Source organism: Leucoraja erinacea, chromosome 14 (assembly GCF_028641065.1).
Source record: "Leucoraja erinacea ecotype New England chromosome 14, Leri_hhj_1, whole genome shotgun sequence".
Lineage (NCBI taxonomy): Eukaryota > Metazoa > Chordata > Chondrichthyes > Rajiformes > Rajidae > Leucoraja > Leucoraja erinaceus.
Window position 1 is genome coordinate 20,282,980 of NC_073390.1, and position 13,113 is coordinate 20,296,092.

The following is a 13,113-nucleotide window of genomic DNA, read 5'->3' on the forward strand; positions in this document are numbered from 1 at the left end:
CCCTCCTCTCCCTCCCCCCTCCTCTCTCCCCCCCCCCTCCTCTCCTCCTCCACACCCTCCTCTCTCCCCCACCCCCCCCTCTCTCCTCATACCCTCCTCTCCCCCTCCCCATCCCCCACCCCCTCCTCTCCCTCCCCCCCCTCCTCTCTCCCACCACCCCCTCCTCACTCCTCCCACACCCTCCTCTCTCCCCCACACCCTCCTCTCTCCCTCTACACCCCCGCCACCCTCCTCACCCGCTGCTCCCGACACAACCGCCCGCAGCCCAAGAGCCGAACGAGGCGTCGTTACGCCGGAAATACACGGCACCCTCCGCCCACACAACGGTCCTCTCCCCCCTCACTCCCCCCCTGCCCCTCAATCACCTCTCTCCTTTCCAGGCGACTCCTAGCACGGCTGTGAGCGTGTGCGCTGACCTGTAGACTGAGTGCGGGGGGGGGGTGTGACTGGACTTGACGGGGGGAGGGAGGTGGAGGCGCCGCCAGCGACGTTGCCCAGCGCCGCCCGCCCCGCCCCCCGACCCCCTGACCCCCGCGCCCGCCTCGCTCGTCACCTCCGGGCAAGATGGCGCTGTCCACGCCGCTGCTGGCAGGTCGGTGGTTGCTGCCGAGCGGCCCGGTTCATGGCGCTCCGCCGCTCTAACCGTGCACCCGCGTGTGTCGTGTTGTCCACAGCCCGGTGGTTGCTGGAGATGAGGCATTTCAAAGGATGTATTACCTAAATATGGGCGTGAGAGGGAGAGATGCAAATCTCATGATAGTTGGTGAATCCTGATGGAAAACCCGGGGGGTCCTCCGGGTGGGCTGGAGGGTCGTCTATTTAAGGAGTATCTGTTTGGTTTGAAGATTGTCCGTTCATTTAAAACCCATCTGTTTATTTGAGAAGGATTATCTGTTTATTTAAAGAGGTTTGTCCATTCATTTGAGGATTGTCTGATTATTAGAGTAGGGTTGGCTGTTGGAGGATTATGTATTTATTTGGAGGATCATCTGTTTATTTGGGGAGGATCATCTGTTTATCATCTTTACATTTGGGGAGAGTATCTGTTTATTTGGAGTGAATAACCTGTATATTTGGAGAGGATTATCTGTTTATTTGTGCAGAGTAATCTGTTTAATAGACAAAAGGTGCAGGAGTATGCCATTTGGCCCTTCGAGCCAGCACCGCCATTCAATGTGATCATGGCTGATCATCCCCAATCAGTACTCCGTTCCTGCCTTCTCCCCATTTCCCCTGACTCCGCTATTTTTAAGAGCCCTCTCTAGCTCTCGCTTGAAATGGAGAGGTTTTAATGGAGAGGTTTATCCATTTATTCTGAGAAAATTACCCATTTATTTGGGGAGTATTATCCATTTATGTGAGGGTTGTCTGTTTATTTGGGGAAGATTATCCATTTAAACTGGAGTAACTCAGCGGGATAGGCAGTATCTTAGGAGAGAAGGTGTTGTTTTGGGTCAAGACCCATCTTCAGCCTGAAAGGAAAGGGAAATGAGACATATGAACGATGATGTAGAGAGATAAAAAACAATAAATTAATGATATGCAAAAAAGTAACAATGATAATGGAAACAGGCCATTATTAGCTGTTTGTTGGGTGAAAATGAGAAGCTGGTACAACTTGGGTGGGGGAGGGTATAGAGAGACAGGGAATGCCGGGGTTACTTGAAGTTGGAGAAATCAATACTCAAACCACAAGCTGCCCAAGCGAAATATGAGATGCTGTTCCTCTAATTTGTGTTTAGCCTCATTCTGACAATGGAGGAAATCTAGGACCGAAAGGTCAGTGTGGAATGGGAAGGAAAATGAAAGTGTTTAGCAACGAGGTTCAGGCAGACTGAGCGAAGGTGTTCAGCGAAACGATCGACAAGTCTACGTTTGGTCTCAAAAATGTATAAGAATCCACATCTTGAACAATGGATACAGTAGATGAGATTGGAGGAGATGCAAGTGAACTTCTGCCTGACCTGAAAGAACTGTCGGGGTCCCTGGACAGTCAAGGGAGGAGGTGTAGGGACAGGTGTTGGATCTTCTGTGGTTGCAGGGGAAGGTACCTGGAGAGGGGGTGATTTGCGTGGGATGGGATAAGTTAACTAGGGAGTTGCGAAATAAGCCATCTCTGCAGAAAGCGGTGGGGATGGGAAGATGTGACTAGTGGTGGGATCCTGTTGGAGGTGGTGAAAATGTTGGAAGATTATGTGTTGAATGCGATGACTGATGAGGTGAAAGGTAAGGACTAGGGGGACTCTATATCTGTTGCGATTAGGGGGAGGTGGAGCAAGGACGGAGGTGCGGTGTTCCGAGGAGACACGAGTGAAGGCCTCATCTATAATGGGAGAGGGGAACCCCCGTTCCCTAAAGAACGTGGCCTGGTATGGAACACCTCATCTTGGGCGCAGGTGCAATGTAGGCGGAGGAATTAGAAGTAGGGGATAGAGTCTTTGCAGGAAGCAGGGTGGGAAGAAGTGTAGTTGAAATAGTTGTGAGAGTCAGTGGGTTTGTAATAGATGTCAGTCGATACTGAAGAATGGGGAGTGTAGGATGAAAATTGGTGGTGAAGTTTATGAAGTCCATGAGTTCCGCATGGGTGCACGAGGTAGTACCAATGCAGTCGCCAATGTAACGGAGATAGAGTTCAGGGATAGGGCCAGTGTACGCCTGGAACAGAGATTGTTCAACGTACCCTACAAAGAGCAGGCATAGCTGGGGCCCATGTGGGTGCTCATATCTACGCCTTGGACTTGGAGGAAGTGGGGGGAGTCGAAGGAGAATTTGTTTAAGGGTGTTTAAGGCGGAGTAGAGTGTTAGTAGAGGCAAATTGGATGGTTCTGCGGTCGAGGAAGAAACGGAGGGCTTTAAGGCCTTCCTGGTGGGGGATGGAGTTGTGGAATGATTAGTCCATAGTAAAGATTAGGGGTGGGGTCTCGGAAAGGGGAAGGCATTAAAAAGACGAGGGGGATGTGAGGTATCTTGGACATAGGTCAGGAGAGATTGGACCGGGGGAGATAGGATGGATAGGATAGGTATGTGGAAATCATTTCGGTGGGACAGGAGCAGGCAGAAACAACGGGTCTTCCAGGGCAGTTGTGTTTATGGATTTTGGGGCGAAGGTACAACCGGGCTGTGCGGGGGCTGGGAAACGATAAGGTTGGAGGTTGTGGAAGGCAGACAGCCTGAAATGATAAAAATCTGAAGTGGTCTGAGTGATTATGGCCTGGCACTCATCTGTGGGATCATGGTCCAAGGATAGGTAGGAGAACGTGTCTGAGAGCTGGCACCTGGCTTCAGTGCGGTAGAGGTCAGCTCGCCAGACTACCTCATCTCGGCGGGTTTGATGATAATGTTTGGGTTGCTCCAGAGAGAGCGGAGGGCTGTATATTCAGAGGGGGCGAGGTTAGAGTAGGTAAAGGGAATGGAAAAGCTGAGATGGTTGATGTCACGCCGGCAGTTAGAAATAAAAAGGTGGCTTGGGTTTGATGTATTGGGTTAGAAATACAAAGGTGGGGTTGATGTCTTGGGTTAGAAATGCAAAGGTGGGGTTGATGTCTTGGGTTAGCAATAAATAGATGACTTTGATTGCTTGGGTTATGACTGATTTTATTTTTCCAATTTTCATTTGCTTCTATTGATAGTTGTGACAATTTGCTTGACAGAATAATAAGCTCAATTTGGCCAAGTTATATATCTTTTAGATTTAGAAAGTAAATAATGTTTTGGTAACTGGATTGTATTTTATTCTTAATTTTTTAAAAAAAATGTATTCCATGTTTTTATTCAAGTAAACAAACAAACATACATACTATCATGACCAAAGACTACCTATATTGGCAGCTTACAAAACAATAGTCATCAAATTACAATATCATCAACTTCATCAACAATACACATAACCCCATAACAGAAGGCCTCCAGAGTCCCCGTGGCACCTCATGTTCCCTCTTCAGGGACACGTGGGCACTGTCGTGGGCCTGGAAAAGGGGCAGGCGGCCGACTCCAGTGTGGCAGCCGACTACCTACTGCCTGGACCCGCGAATGGCCATCATGGCCCAGGCCCAGGAGCAAACCGACAGGGAGACACCCCCCTCCCTCCCGACCCTCCCCTCCCCTCCCCCCTCTGTACCGGGGGACCAAATATCCGGAGCGTGGGGCTATTTTGTTCTTGGCTGTGACTAAGTGGAAGCATTCCCAGGTAATGTGGAGTGCAGCCTTTGAAAACATCAGGTGCATAATGCAGGCAACGTGTGGAGTCAAGATGCTGTACAAAGTAGCAAAGACTGGGAATTAAGAACCCAGACTTTCATGTATCTCCATCATGTATGAACCTATGTGCATTAGTTGTCATCCATATACATTCATGGATGATAAGTAGCTATACTGATTGTATTGGAAGGCATGATGGGCTATTCAATGTTTCAACGGTACTTAATTGTCACATGAATCTAAGTACAGTAAATTTATTTTGCATAGAATACAGTTCAGTGGCAATCCCACTCTACATTAGGCACAATCATACTAAGTATAAGAGTGTAAAATAGTAGACCACACTGCCTGCACACAAGGCGCCACGTTTTAGGTGCCATCTTGTATTGCATTCTATCTCATTCCAATGGGAATTTCTTCCTGGATCTGTTCCCTGTTATTTATAAAATCTGTTTAAAACCGCAGTGTTTAGATACACAAGAAAACGGGAGCAGGATTAGACCACCTGGTTGCTCGAGTCTAATGGTATGAATGATCCCCCACAAACCTCAACATCAAGCATGTTGTCCTTTACTGCTTATGTTTACTGCAATGGGATCTCCCCATCAATCACATCTTCCCTTCTTCTTTCTCCCCCGTCTTCAAGAAGAATCCTTCTTCAAGGAAGATGGCTGTTAGAGTTCAGCAGTCATTTATAGCCACATGCTATTATTCCCTTTTGTCCTGTATAAAAATGATCTTTTTCTGTATGTCCAAAATTAACTGGTACAGTGAGAATAGAGGTTATCAAGGATTTAGCTTGTCCTAGTTTCTTCAACATGTTCTTTTTTTTTAACCTATAAGGTGTATTTTTGGAAAGAAACACATGCAAACTTGATGTATTGTCGATAAAAATCTGTATGAGATCTAACTGGTCTAGTTGAATAATGTTTGATATTGAAGATAGACACAATATGTTAGAGTAACTCAGCGGGACATGCAGAAACTGGAGAGAAGGAATGGATGACGTTTTGGTTCAAGACTACTTTAGAATAAGAAGAGTCTTGACCCAAAACATTGCCCATTCCTTCTCTCCAGAGATGCTGCCAGTCCCGCTGAGTTACTCCAGCATTTTGTGTCGATCTTCGGTGTAAACCAGCTTCTGCAGTTCCTTCCGACACAATGTTTGATATTGAACAATTTCAGCAATTAGACAAGATAGGTAGAAGCATGGCACGGAGCAGGGTAATCCTGGATTAAATTGCATTTATTGCAATGCAAGAGGCCTGACAAGTGAGGTGGATAAACTGAGGGCATGATGGGGACTGAGATAGAAACATAGAAAATAGGTGCAGGAGTAGGCCATTCAGCCCCTCGAGACAGCACCGCCATTCAATATGCTTATGGCGGATCATCCAAAATCAGTACCCTGTTCCAGCTTTTCCCCCCATATCCCTTGATTCCCTTAGCCCTGAGAGCTAAATCTCTCTCTTGAAAACAATAGACAATAGACAAGAGGTGCAGGAGTAGGCCATTTGGCCCTTCAAGCCAGCACCGCCATTCAATGTGATCATGGCTGTTAATTCCCAATCATCCTCGTTCCTGCCTTCTCCCCATATTCCCTGACTCCGCTATTTTTAAGAGCTCTATCTAGCTCTCTCTTGAAAACATCCAGTGAATTAGCCTCAGCTGCTTTCTGTGGCAGAGAATTCCACAGATTCACAACTCTCTGGCTGAAAACGTTTTTCCTCATCTAAGTCCTAAATGGCCTACCACTTATTCTTAAACTGTGACCCCTGGTTCTGGACTCCCCGAAAATTGGGATCATTTTTCGTGCATCTACCTTGTCCAATCCTCTAAGAATTTCATGTTTCTATAAGATCCCCTTATCCTTCTAAATTCCAGCAAATACAAGCCCAGTCGACCCATTCTTTCATCATACGTCAGTCCCACCATCCCAGGAATTAAGCTGGTGAGCCTATGCTGCACTCCCTCAATAGCAATAATATCTTTCCTCAAATTAGGAGACCAAAATTGCACACACTACTCCAGTTGCGGTCTCACCAGGGCCCTGTACAACTGCAGTAGGACCTCCTTGCTCCTAAACTCAAATCCTCTCACAATGAATTGCCATTGCCTACTTCTTCACTGCCTGCTGTACCTGCACCGCCATTCAATATGCTCATGGCTGATCATCCAAAATCAGGACCCAGGTCTCGTTGTACCTACCCATCTCCTAATCTGACACCATTCAGATAATAATTTGCCTTCCTGTTCTTGCCACCAAAGTGGATGACCTCACATTTATCCACATTATACTGCATCCGTCATGCTTCTGCCCACTCACCCAACCTATCCAAGTCACCTTGCAGCCTCAAAGCATCCTTGTCGCAGCTCACACTGCCACCCAGCTTTGTGTCATTTGCAAACTTAGAGATGTTACATTTAATTCCCCGTCTAAATCGTTAATATATATTGTAAACAACTGGGGTCTCCGATATTATAGCTATTTCAGAAAGCTGGCTAAGGGAGGGACAAGACTGATAGCTTAATATTTCAGGGTGCTACAGGTGGGAAAGAGATGGAGGAAAGGGAGGAGCAGTAGTTGCATTTTGATTAAGATATGGGTCAAACGCAGGCAGGTGTGACTAGTGTAGATGGGACATGTTGGTTGGTGTGGGCAAGTTGGTCCAAAGGTCCAGTTACCACACTATATGACTCTATGACTAAGAAAACCATCATAGCAATAGTTCAAAATGAAATTACTGTGGGGTCATCCAGTGAGGCTTTATGGCCCCCAAATAATCAAAAGGAATGAGAGGAACAAACATGCAAGATGATTGAAGAGTATTACAAGAATAATGGGATTATCAATAATCCTATCAATTATCAGTAATACTACCCGAGAGTATGTAGTGCATCCAAAAATTGTCCATTGTAGATTGTTGCTGAGATTATAGGGATATATGGGTTAAAAGTGGACAAATGCGACTAGATCCCATATCCCATCTCAGATAGGCATTTAGGTTGGCATGGAGAAGATGAATCAAAGGGTCTGTTTCCATGCTGCATGACTCTGACTCTCCAGGACCCTGTCATTCACTGTGTATGTCCTCCCCTGGTTTAACTTTGCATCACTTCGCACTTATCCAAGTTAATTTCTATCTGCCGTTCCTTTGCCCACTTTCCTACGTGATCTAGATCCTGTTGTAACCCGTGCCAATCTCCTTTACTCCCCACCATACCACGATTCTGGGTACCATCTGCTGACTTACTGATCATGTTGCTTACACTCTCAACCAAATCGCTCCTAACAGCAGCAGGGGAACCTGCACCACTTCCTGCCGCACACCACTGGTCACAATTCTCCAATCTGAAAAACAACCCTCCACTACCACCATTTGACTCTTTTCATCTAGCTAAATTTGTACCAATAGGCTTGTTCTCCCTGAATCCCACGTGATCTTGTAAATAGCTCGTTCTAAGCTTCCCTAAGTCAAAAACCACTGAGTCAAGCACTTGTGCAACTAATCTTTATTTTGACAAAACACAATTACATTTCCCACTACTATACCTAACCACTGCGGGTTTGATCCTCGTATCTGCCTGATCAAGCCCTCTTGGCCTCGCTCAAGCAGACACTCCAGAAGGTCACGCAGTCCCAAGCTTTCTCCCAGAAGATCGACATCGGACCTCGTGGGAAAGGACTTTTATAGATCCCCAAACCTTGAGGGGCCGAACCACATGGGGGTGGTCTCTTTACAGATATCGATTAACCCAGTATAGGGTGATTTCACGAAAGGTCACTGGGTCATAGGTCTTCACGCACGGAGCCGCAAAATCCAACTGGGGTACAAATGTCACTTCCAGTACATGTTATTAATGCTAGAAACGCGTACTTTCAAACCTGTTAAAAACCGCGAAAACGGTTAGTTTTTGCGCTATAAATAACTGTGCCAGTCGGGGCGACCATGAGACACAGCTATCCTACTTTAGAGTTCCAAAGATTAAGAAAAATGAAGGTAAAGAGAAGAGAGAGCTGGGGAAGGGAAGAAGTGAAAGGGAAAATAACAGCGGAAGTTGTTGGCCGTGCAGATATAAAGATAGAAAATATCGGGAATTATCGCGTTTGCTCACTGCATTTCATCAAAACATCAATAATGCCCTAGTTTTGATGAAATGCAGTGAGCAAACGCGATAATTCCCGATATTTTCTATCTTTATTGAAGAAACTCAGCGGGTGCGGCAGCATCAATGGAGAAGATCTATAAAAGATGAAATAGCTCCATAGATGCTGCTGCACCTGCTGGGTTTCTCCAGCAATTTTGTCTACCCTGGATATAGGGTGCAAGTTGAATAAGGAGTTAAAATTGGCATGTAGTAAAGGTAATGCTACGGTTGTTATGGGAGATTTGAACATGCAGGTAGACTGGAAAAATCAGATTGACACTGGACCCCAAGAAAGGGATTTTGTGGAGTGCCTCCGTGATGGATTCTTAGAGCAGCTTGTATTGGAGCCTACCAGGGAGAAGGCAATTCTGGATTTAGTGTTATGTAATGAACCGGATTTGATAAAGGAACTTGAGGTTAAGGAGCCATTAGGAGGTAGTGACCATAATATGGTCAAGTTTAATCTACAATTGGAGAGGGAGAAGGGTAAATTGGTGGTGTCAGTGTTACAGTTGAATAAAGGGGACTATGGGGCCATGAGGGAGGAGCTGGCCAAAGTTGACTGGAAAGATACCCTAGCAGGGATTACAGTGGACCAACAATGGCAGGTAATTCTGGGAATAATACAGAAGGTGCTGGATCAGTTAATTCCAAAGAGGAAGAATGATTCCAAGGGGAGTATGGGGCGACCGTAGCTGACAAGGGATGCCAGGGACAGTATAAAAATAAAAGAGAAGAAGTACAACGTAGCAAAGATGAGCGGGAAGAAATAGGATTGGGTAATGTTTAAGGAACAACAGAAGATAACTAAAAATGCAATATGGGGAGAAAAAATGAGGTACGAAGGTAAGCTAGCCAAGAATATAAAGGAGGATAGTAAAAGCTTCTTTAGGTTTGTGAAGAGGAAAAAAATAGTTAAGACCAAGGCAGGAAATGGTGTTGGGTAGACTGATGGGACTGAAGGATGATAAATCTCCAGGTCTGCATCCCAGGGTACTTAAGGAAGTGGCTCTAGAAATTGTGGACGCATTGGTGATAATTTTCCAATGTTCTATAGATTCAGGATCAGTCCCTGTGCATCGGAGGGTAGCTAATGTTATCCCACGTTTTAAGAAAGGCGGGAGAGAGAAAACAGGGAATTATAGACCAGTTAGCCTGACATCGATGATGGGGAAGATGCTGGAGTCAATTATAAAAGATGAAATAGCCGCACATTTGGATAGCAGTAACAGGATCTGTTCTAGTCAGCATGGATTTACGAAGGGGAAATCATGCTTGACTAATCTTTGGAATTTTTTGAGGATGTAACTAGGAAAATGGACAAGGGACAGCCAGTGAATGTAAGGTACCTGGACTTTCAGAAAGCATTTGATAAGGTTCCACATAGGAGATTAGTGGGCAAAATTAGGGCACATGGTATTGGGGGGTAGAGTGCTGATATGGATAGAAAATTGGTTGGGAGACAGGAAACAAAGAGTAGGGATTAATGGGTCCCTTTCAGAATGGCAGGCAGTGACTAGTGGGGTACCGCAAGGCTCGGTGCTGGGACCGCAACTATTTACAATATACATCAATGATTTAGATGAAGGGCTTCAAAGTAACATTCGCAAATTTGCAGATTACATAAAGCTGGGTGGCAGTGTGAACTGTGAGGATGATGCTATGAGAATGCAGGGTGACTTGGACAGGTTGGGGGAGTGAGCAGATGCATGGTATGCAGTTTAATGTGGATAAATGTGAGATCCACTTTGGTAGCAAAAACAGGAAGGCAGATTATTAACTAAATGGTGTCAAGTTGGGAAAAGGGGAAGTATAACGGGATCTGGGGGTCCTTGTTCATCAGTCAATGAAAGTAAGCATGCAGGTACAGCAGGCAGTGAAGAAAGTGAGTGGCATGTTGGCCTTCATAACAAGAGGAGTTGAGTATAGGAGCAAAGAGGTCCTTCTGCAGTTGTATAGGGCCCTGGTGAAACCACAGCTGGAGTATTGTGTGCAGTTTTGGTCCCCTAATTTGAGGAAGGACATTCTTGCTATTGAGGGAGTGCAGTGTAGGTTTACAAGGTTAATTCCTGGGATGGCGGGACTGTCATATGCTGAGAGAATGGAGAGGCTGGGGTTGTATACTCTGGTGTTTAGCTGGATGAGAGAGGATCTTATTGAAACGTATAAGATTATTAAGGGTTTGGACACGCTAGAGGCAGGAAACATGTTCCCGATGTTGGGGGAGTCCAGAACCAGGGGCCACAGTTTAAGAATAAGGGGTAAGCCAATTGGAACGGAGACAAGGAAACACTTCTTCACACAGAGAGTTGTGAGTCTGTGGAATTCTCTGCCTCAGAGAGCAGTGGAGGCCGGTTCTCTGGATACTTTCAAGAGAGAGCTAGATAGGGCTCTTAAAAATAACGGAGTCGGTGGATATGGGGAGAAGGCAGGAACGGGGTACTGATTAGGGTTAATCAGCCATGATCACATTGAATGGCGGTGCTGCCTCGAAGGGCCGAATATCTATTGTCTATTAGTCTAGTACCTGCACCTATTGTCTATTGTCTAGTACATTGTCAAAAGATTTTGATAAAATCCATGTGGACAACATCACATTTGTGAGGCATGAGTTTCCATGCTGACTATCCGTAATTAGTCTTTGCTTTTCCAAGTGTAGATAGATCCTGTGTTTCTTTTGATATTTAGAATATTTTTTATCTTTTAGTAACTAAATGGTGAAAATGCCAGGACACAGAATTTTGTAGTTTGAAACAATTTTAATGTTTTTGTCATTGAACTGAAGCATTAACCCTTATTTCTCTCTGTACCAGTGAAGCCAGACTCACTGAGAATTTCCAACATTTCAGCTTTTATTCTTGCCTATCAACATCAATTGAGTCTATTTATCATGGAATGAATACGCCTTTGTTGTTGAAGACAATTTCTTAAAGTACAGTAAATCCTTGTTATTATAGATAGCTGATTTTGATTATATGGACTTTCCCTTTAAGAACACAAGCTGCTAGTTTCACTGTGGAGGCTATTGAAATAGACAGGGTATTGTAAGGGCATTGCAACTGGCAATCGCTCAGATCAACACAACTATTAAACAATGTAACAACCAGCCTTCAGTATTTTTGCAGTAATAAAAATATTTTTTTAGCTGTTGAATAGCTTTTGATTTGAAAGCACCTCGTTACATCACGGAGTGACCGCTAGGTGGTTGGAGCGAACCTCTTACTCAGTCATAGCGGACAATCAATAATAACGGAAACCAATCCTTCCCCCATGGTCCGTTATAACGAGGATTTACTCTCGTTGAAAATGGTTACTTGGATACCTAGAGAAACAAGGAATGGGGTGAAAAGATGTCATGGTAGAAGTTCAGCCTCCGTACTGAATAGTGAAAAAAGGCGAGGGGCTATAAAGAAAATTCTTAGTTCAATGCAAGGATAGCAGACTTCAAATGTGATCATTAAATGTCCAACCAAGGGAAATATGGGTTCAGAAAACGGGCCCATCAATGAACATTGTGGGGCGTTATAGGGAGAAGGCAGAAGAATGGGGTTTGGAGGGAGAGATAGATCAGCCATGATTGAATGGCGGAGTAGACTTGATGGGCAGAATGCTCCTATCACTTATAACCTTGATGTCCCAAACTTTGAGATGCATGGCACAATGTCCAAATTTCAAACTTGGAAATGAAGTAATCAAGAAGGTGCTGCTACATTTCAAGGGAACATAGGCAGGCAAGCACATGGCAGATGGATTTCAGGCATTGAAACATAATACGATATATTTAGGCAGGACGATTGAAACAAGATCCTATAAAGGGTACAGTTTAAAATGAAATGCAAGAACAGAGACCTAGTACTGTTGCTTTGAAAATGAACGCACAGGTTAACGAAGCAGTTAATAAAGTACAAATGATGCTTGGTTTTATAATTAAAGATATAGCCAGGGAACTGTGCCAACTGAGAGCACAATACAGTTCAGTTCTTGCTGAGGAATACTGTATATTTGATTCCGGTTGTGACTCTTTAGAAGGGTTAAGAAGACCTTGCAGAAAGTACAGAAAGAGGCTGGCACGGCGGCGCAGCGGTAGAGTTTCTGCCTTACAGTGCCAGAGACCCAGGTTTTTGGCGATGAGCGCTGTCTCTACGAAGTTCATACATTCTCCCCTTGACCTCATGGGTTTTCTCCGGGTTCTCCATTTTTCCCCCCACATTCCAAAGACGTGCAGGTTAATTAACTTTGGTAACATTGTAAAATTGTTCATAGTGTGTAGGATAGTGCTGGTCATAGAGTCATCCAGTGTGGAAACGGGCTCTTCGGCTCAACTTGCCCACACCGGCCGACATGCCCCAGCTACACTAGTTCCACCTGACTACGTTTGGCCCATATCCCTCTATACCTGCCCTAAACAAGTACCTATCTAACTGTTTCTTAAGAGTGTACAGGGATTGGTGATCGACGTGGTATCAGTGGGCAGATGGGCCTGTTTCCGCACAGCATTTCTAAACTGAACGGTTTACTCATTGGATTCTGTTAAACAATGGATTACAATTACAAATCCCCAAGTTATGGAGTGGTTCCGTTCCCGTGAACTGTTCATAAGTTATTTTAATATTGTATCTTTATGATTGTGTATTACAGTTCGAGGCTCTGAAGGAATCTATATGCTCAATGGCCCCCCGACAAATACAGAAAACACCTCTTTCACAAGGTATTTTAAATTTGTTATATTTGTGGAACTTTCATTGAATATGGCACTGTTTAGATGGA

At 44.9% G+C, this 13,113-nt stretch overlaps 1 protein-coding gene across 2 annotated transcripts in view; it reads left to right on the top strand.

The window, feature by feature from the left end:
* Positions 1 to 384: 384 nt before the first annotated feature.
* The window catches only part of eif2a (eukaryotic translation initiation factor 2A), a 38,143-nt gene continuing 25,414 nt past the window's right edge, over positions 385 to 13,113 (top strand). The window contains exons 1-2 of one of the 2 annotated variants that reach the window (XM_055645725.1): positions 385 to 592; positions 12,985 to 13,054. In XM_055645725.1, the coding sequence (XP_055501700.1) occupies positions 565 to 592; positions 12,985 to 13,054 (98 nt within the window). In that variant the 5' untranslated portion in view covers positions 385 to 564. Of the gene's footprint in view, positions 593 to 708; positions 764 to 12,984; positions 13,055 to 13,113 lie in introns of those variants that run through there. The other variant, XM_055645724.1, reaches the window with a different exon arrangement.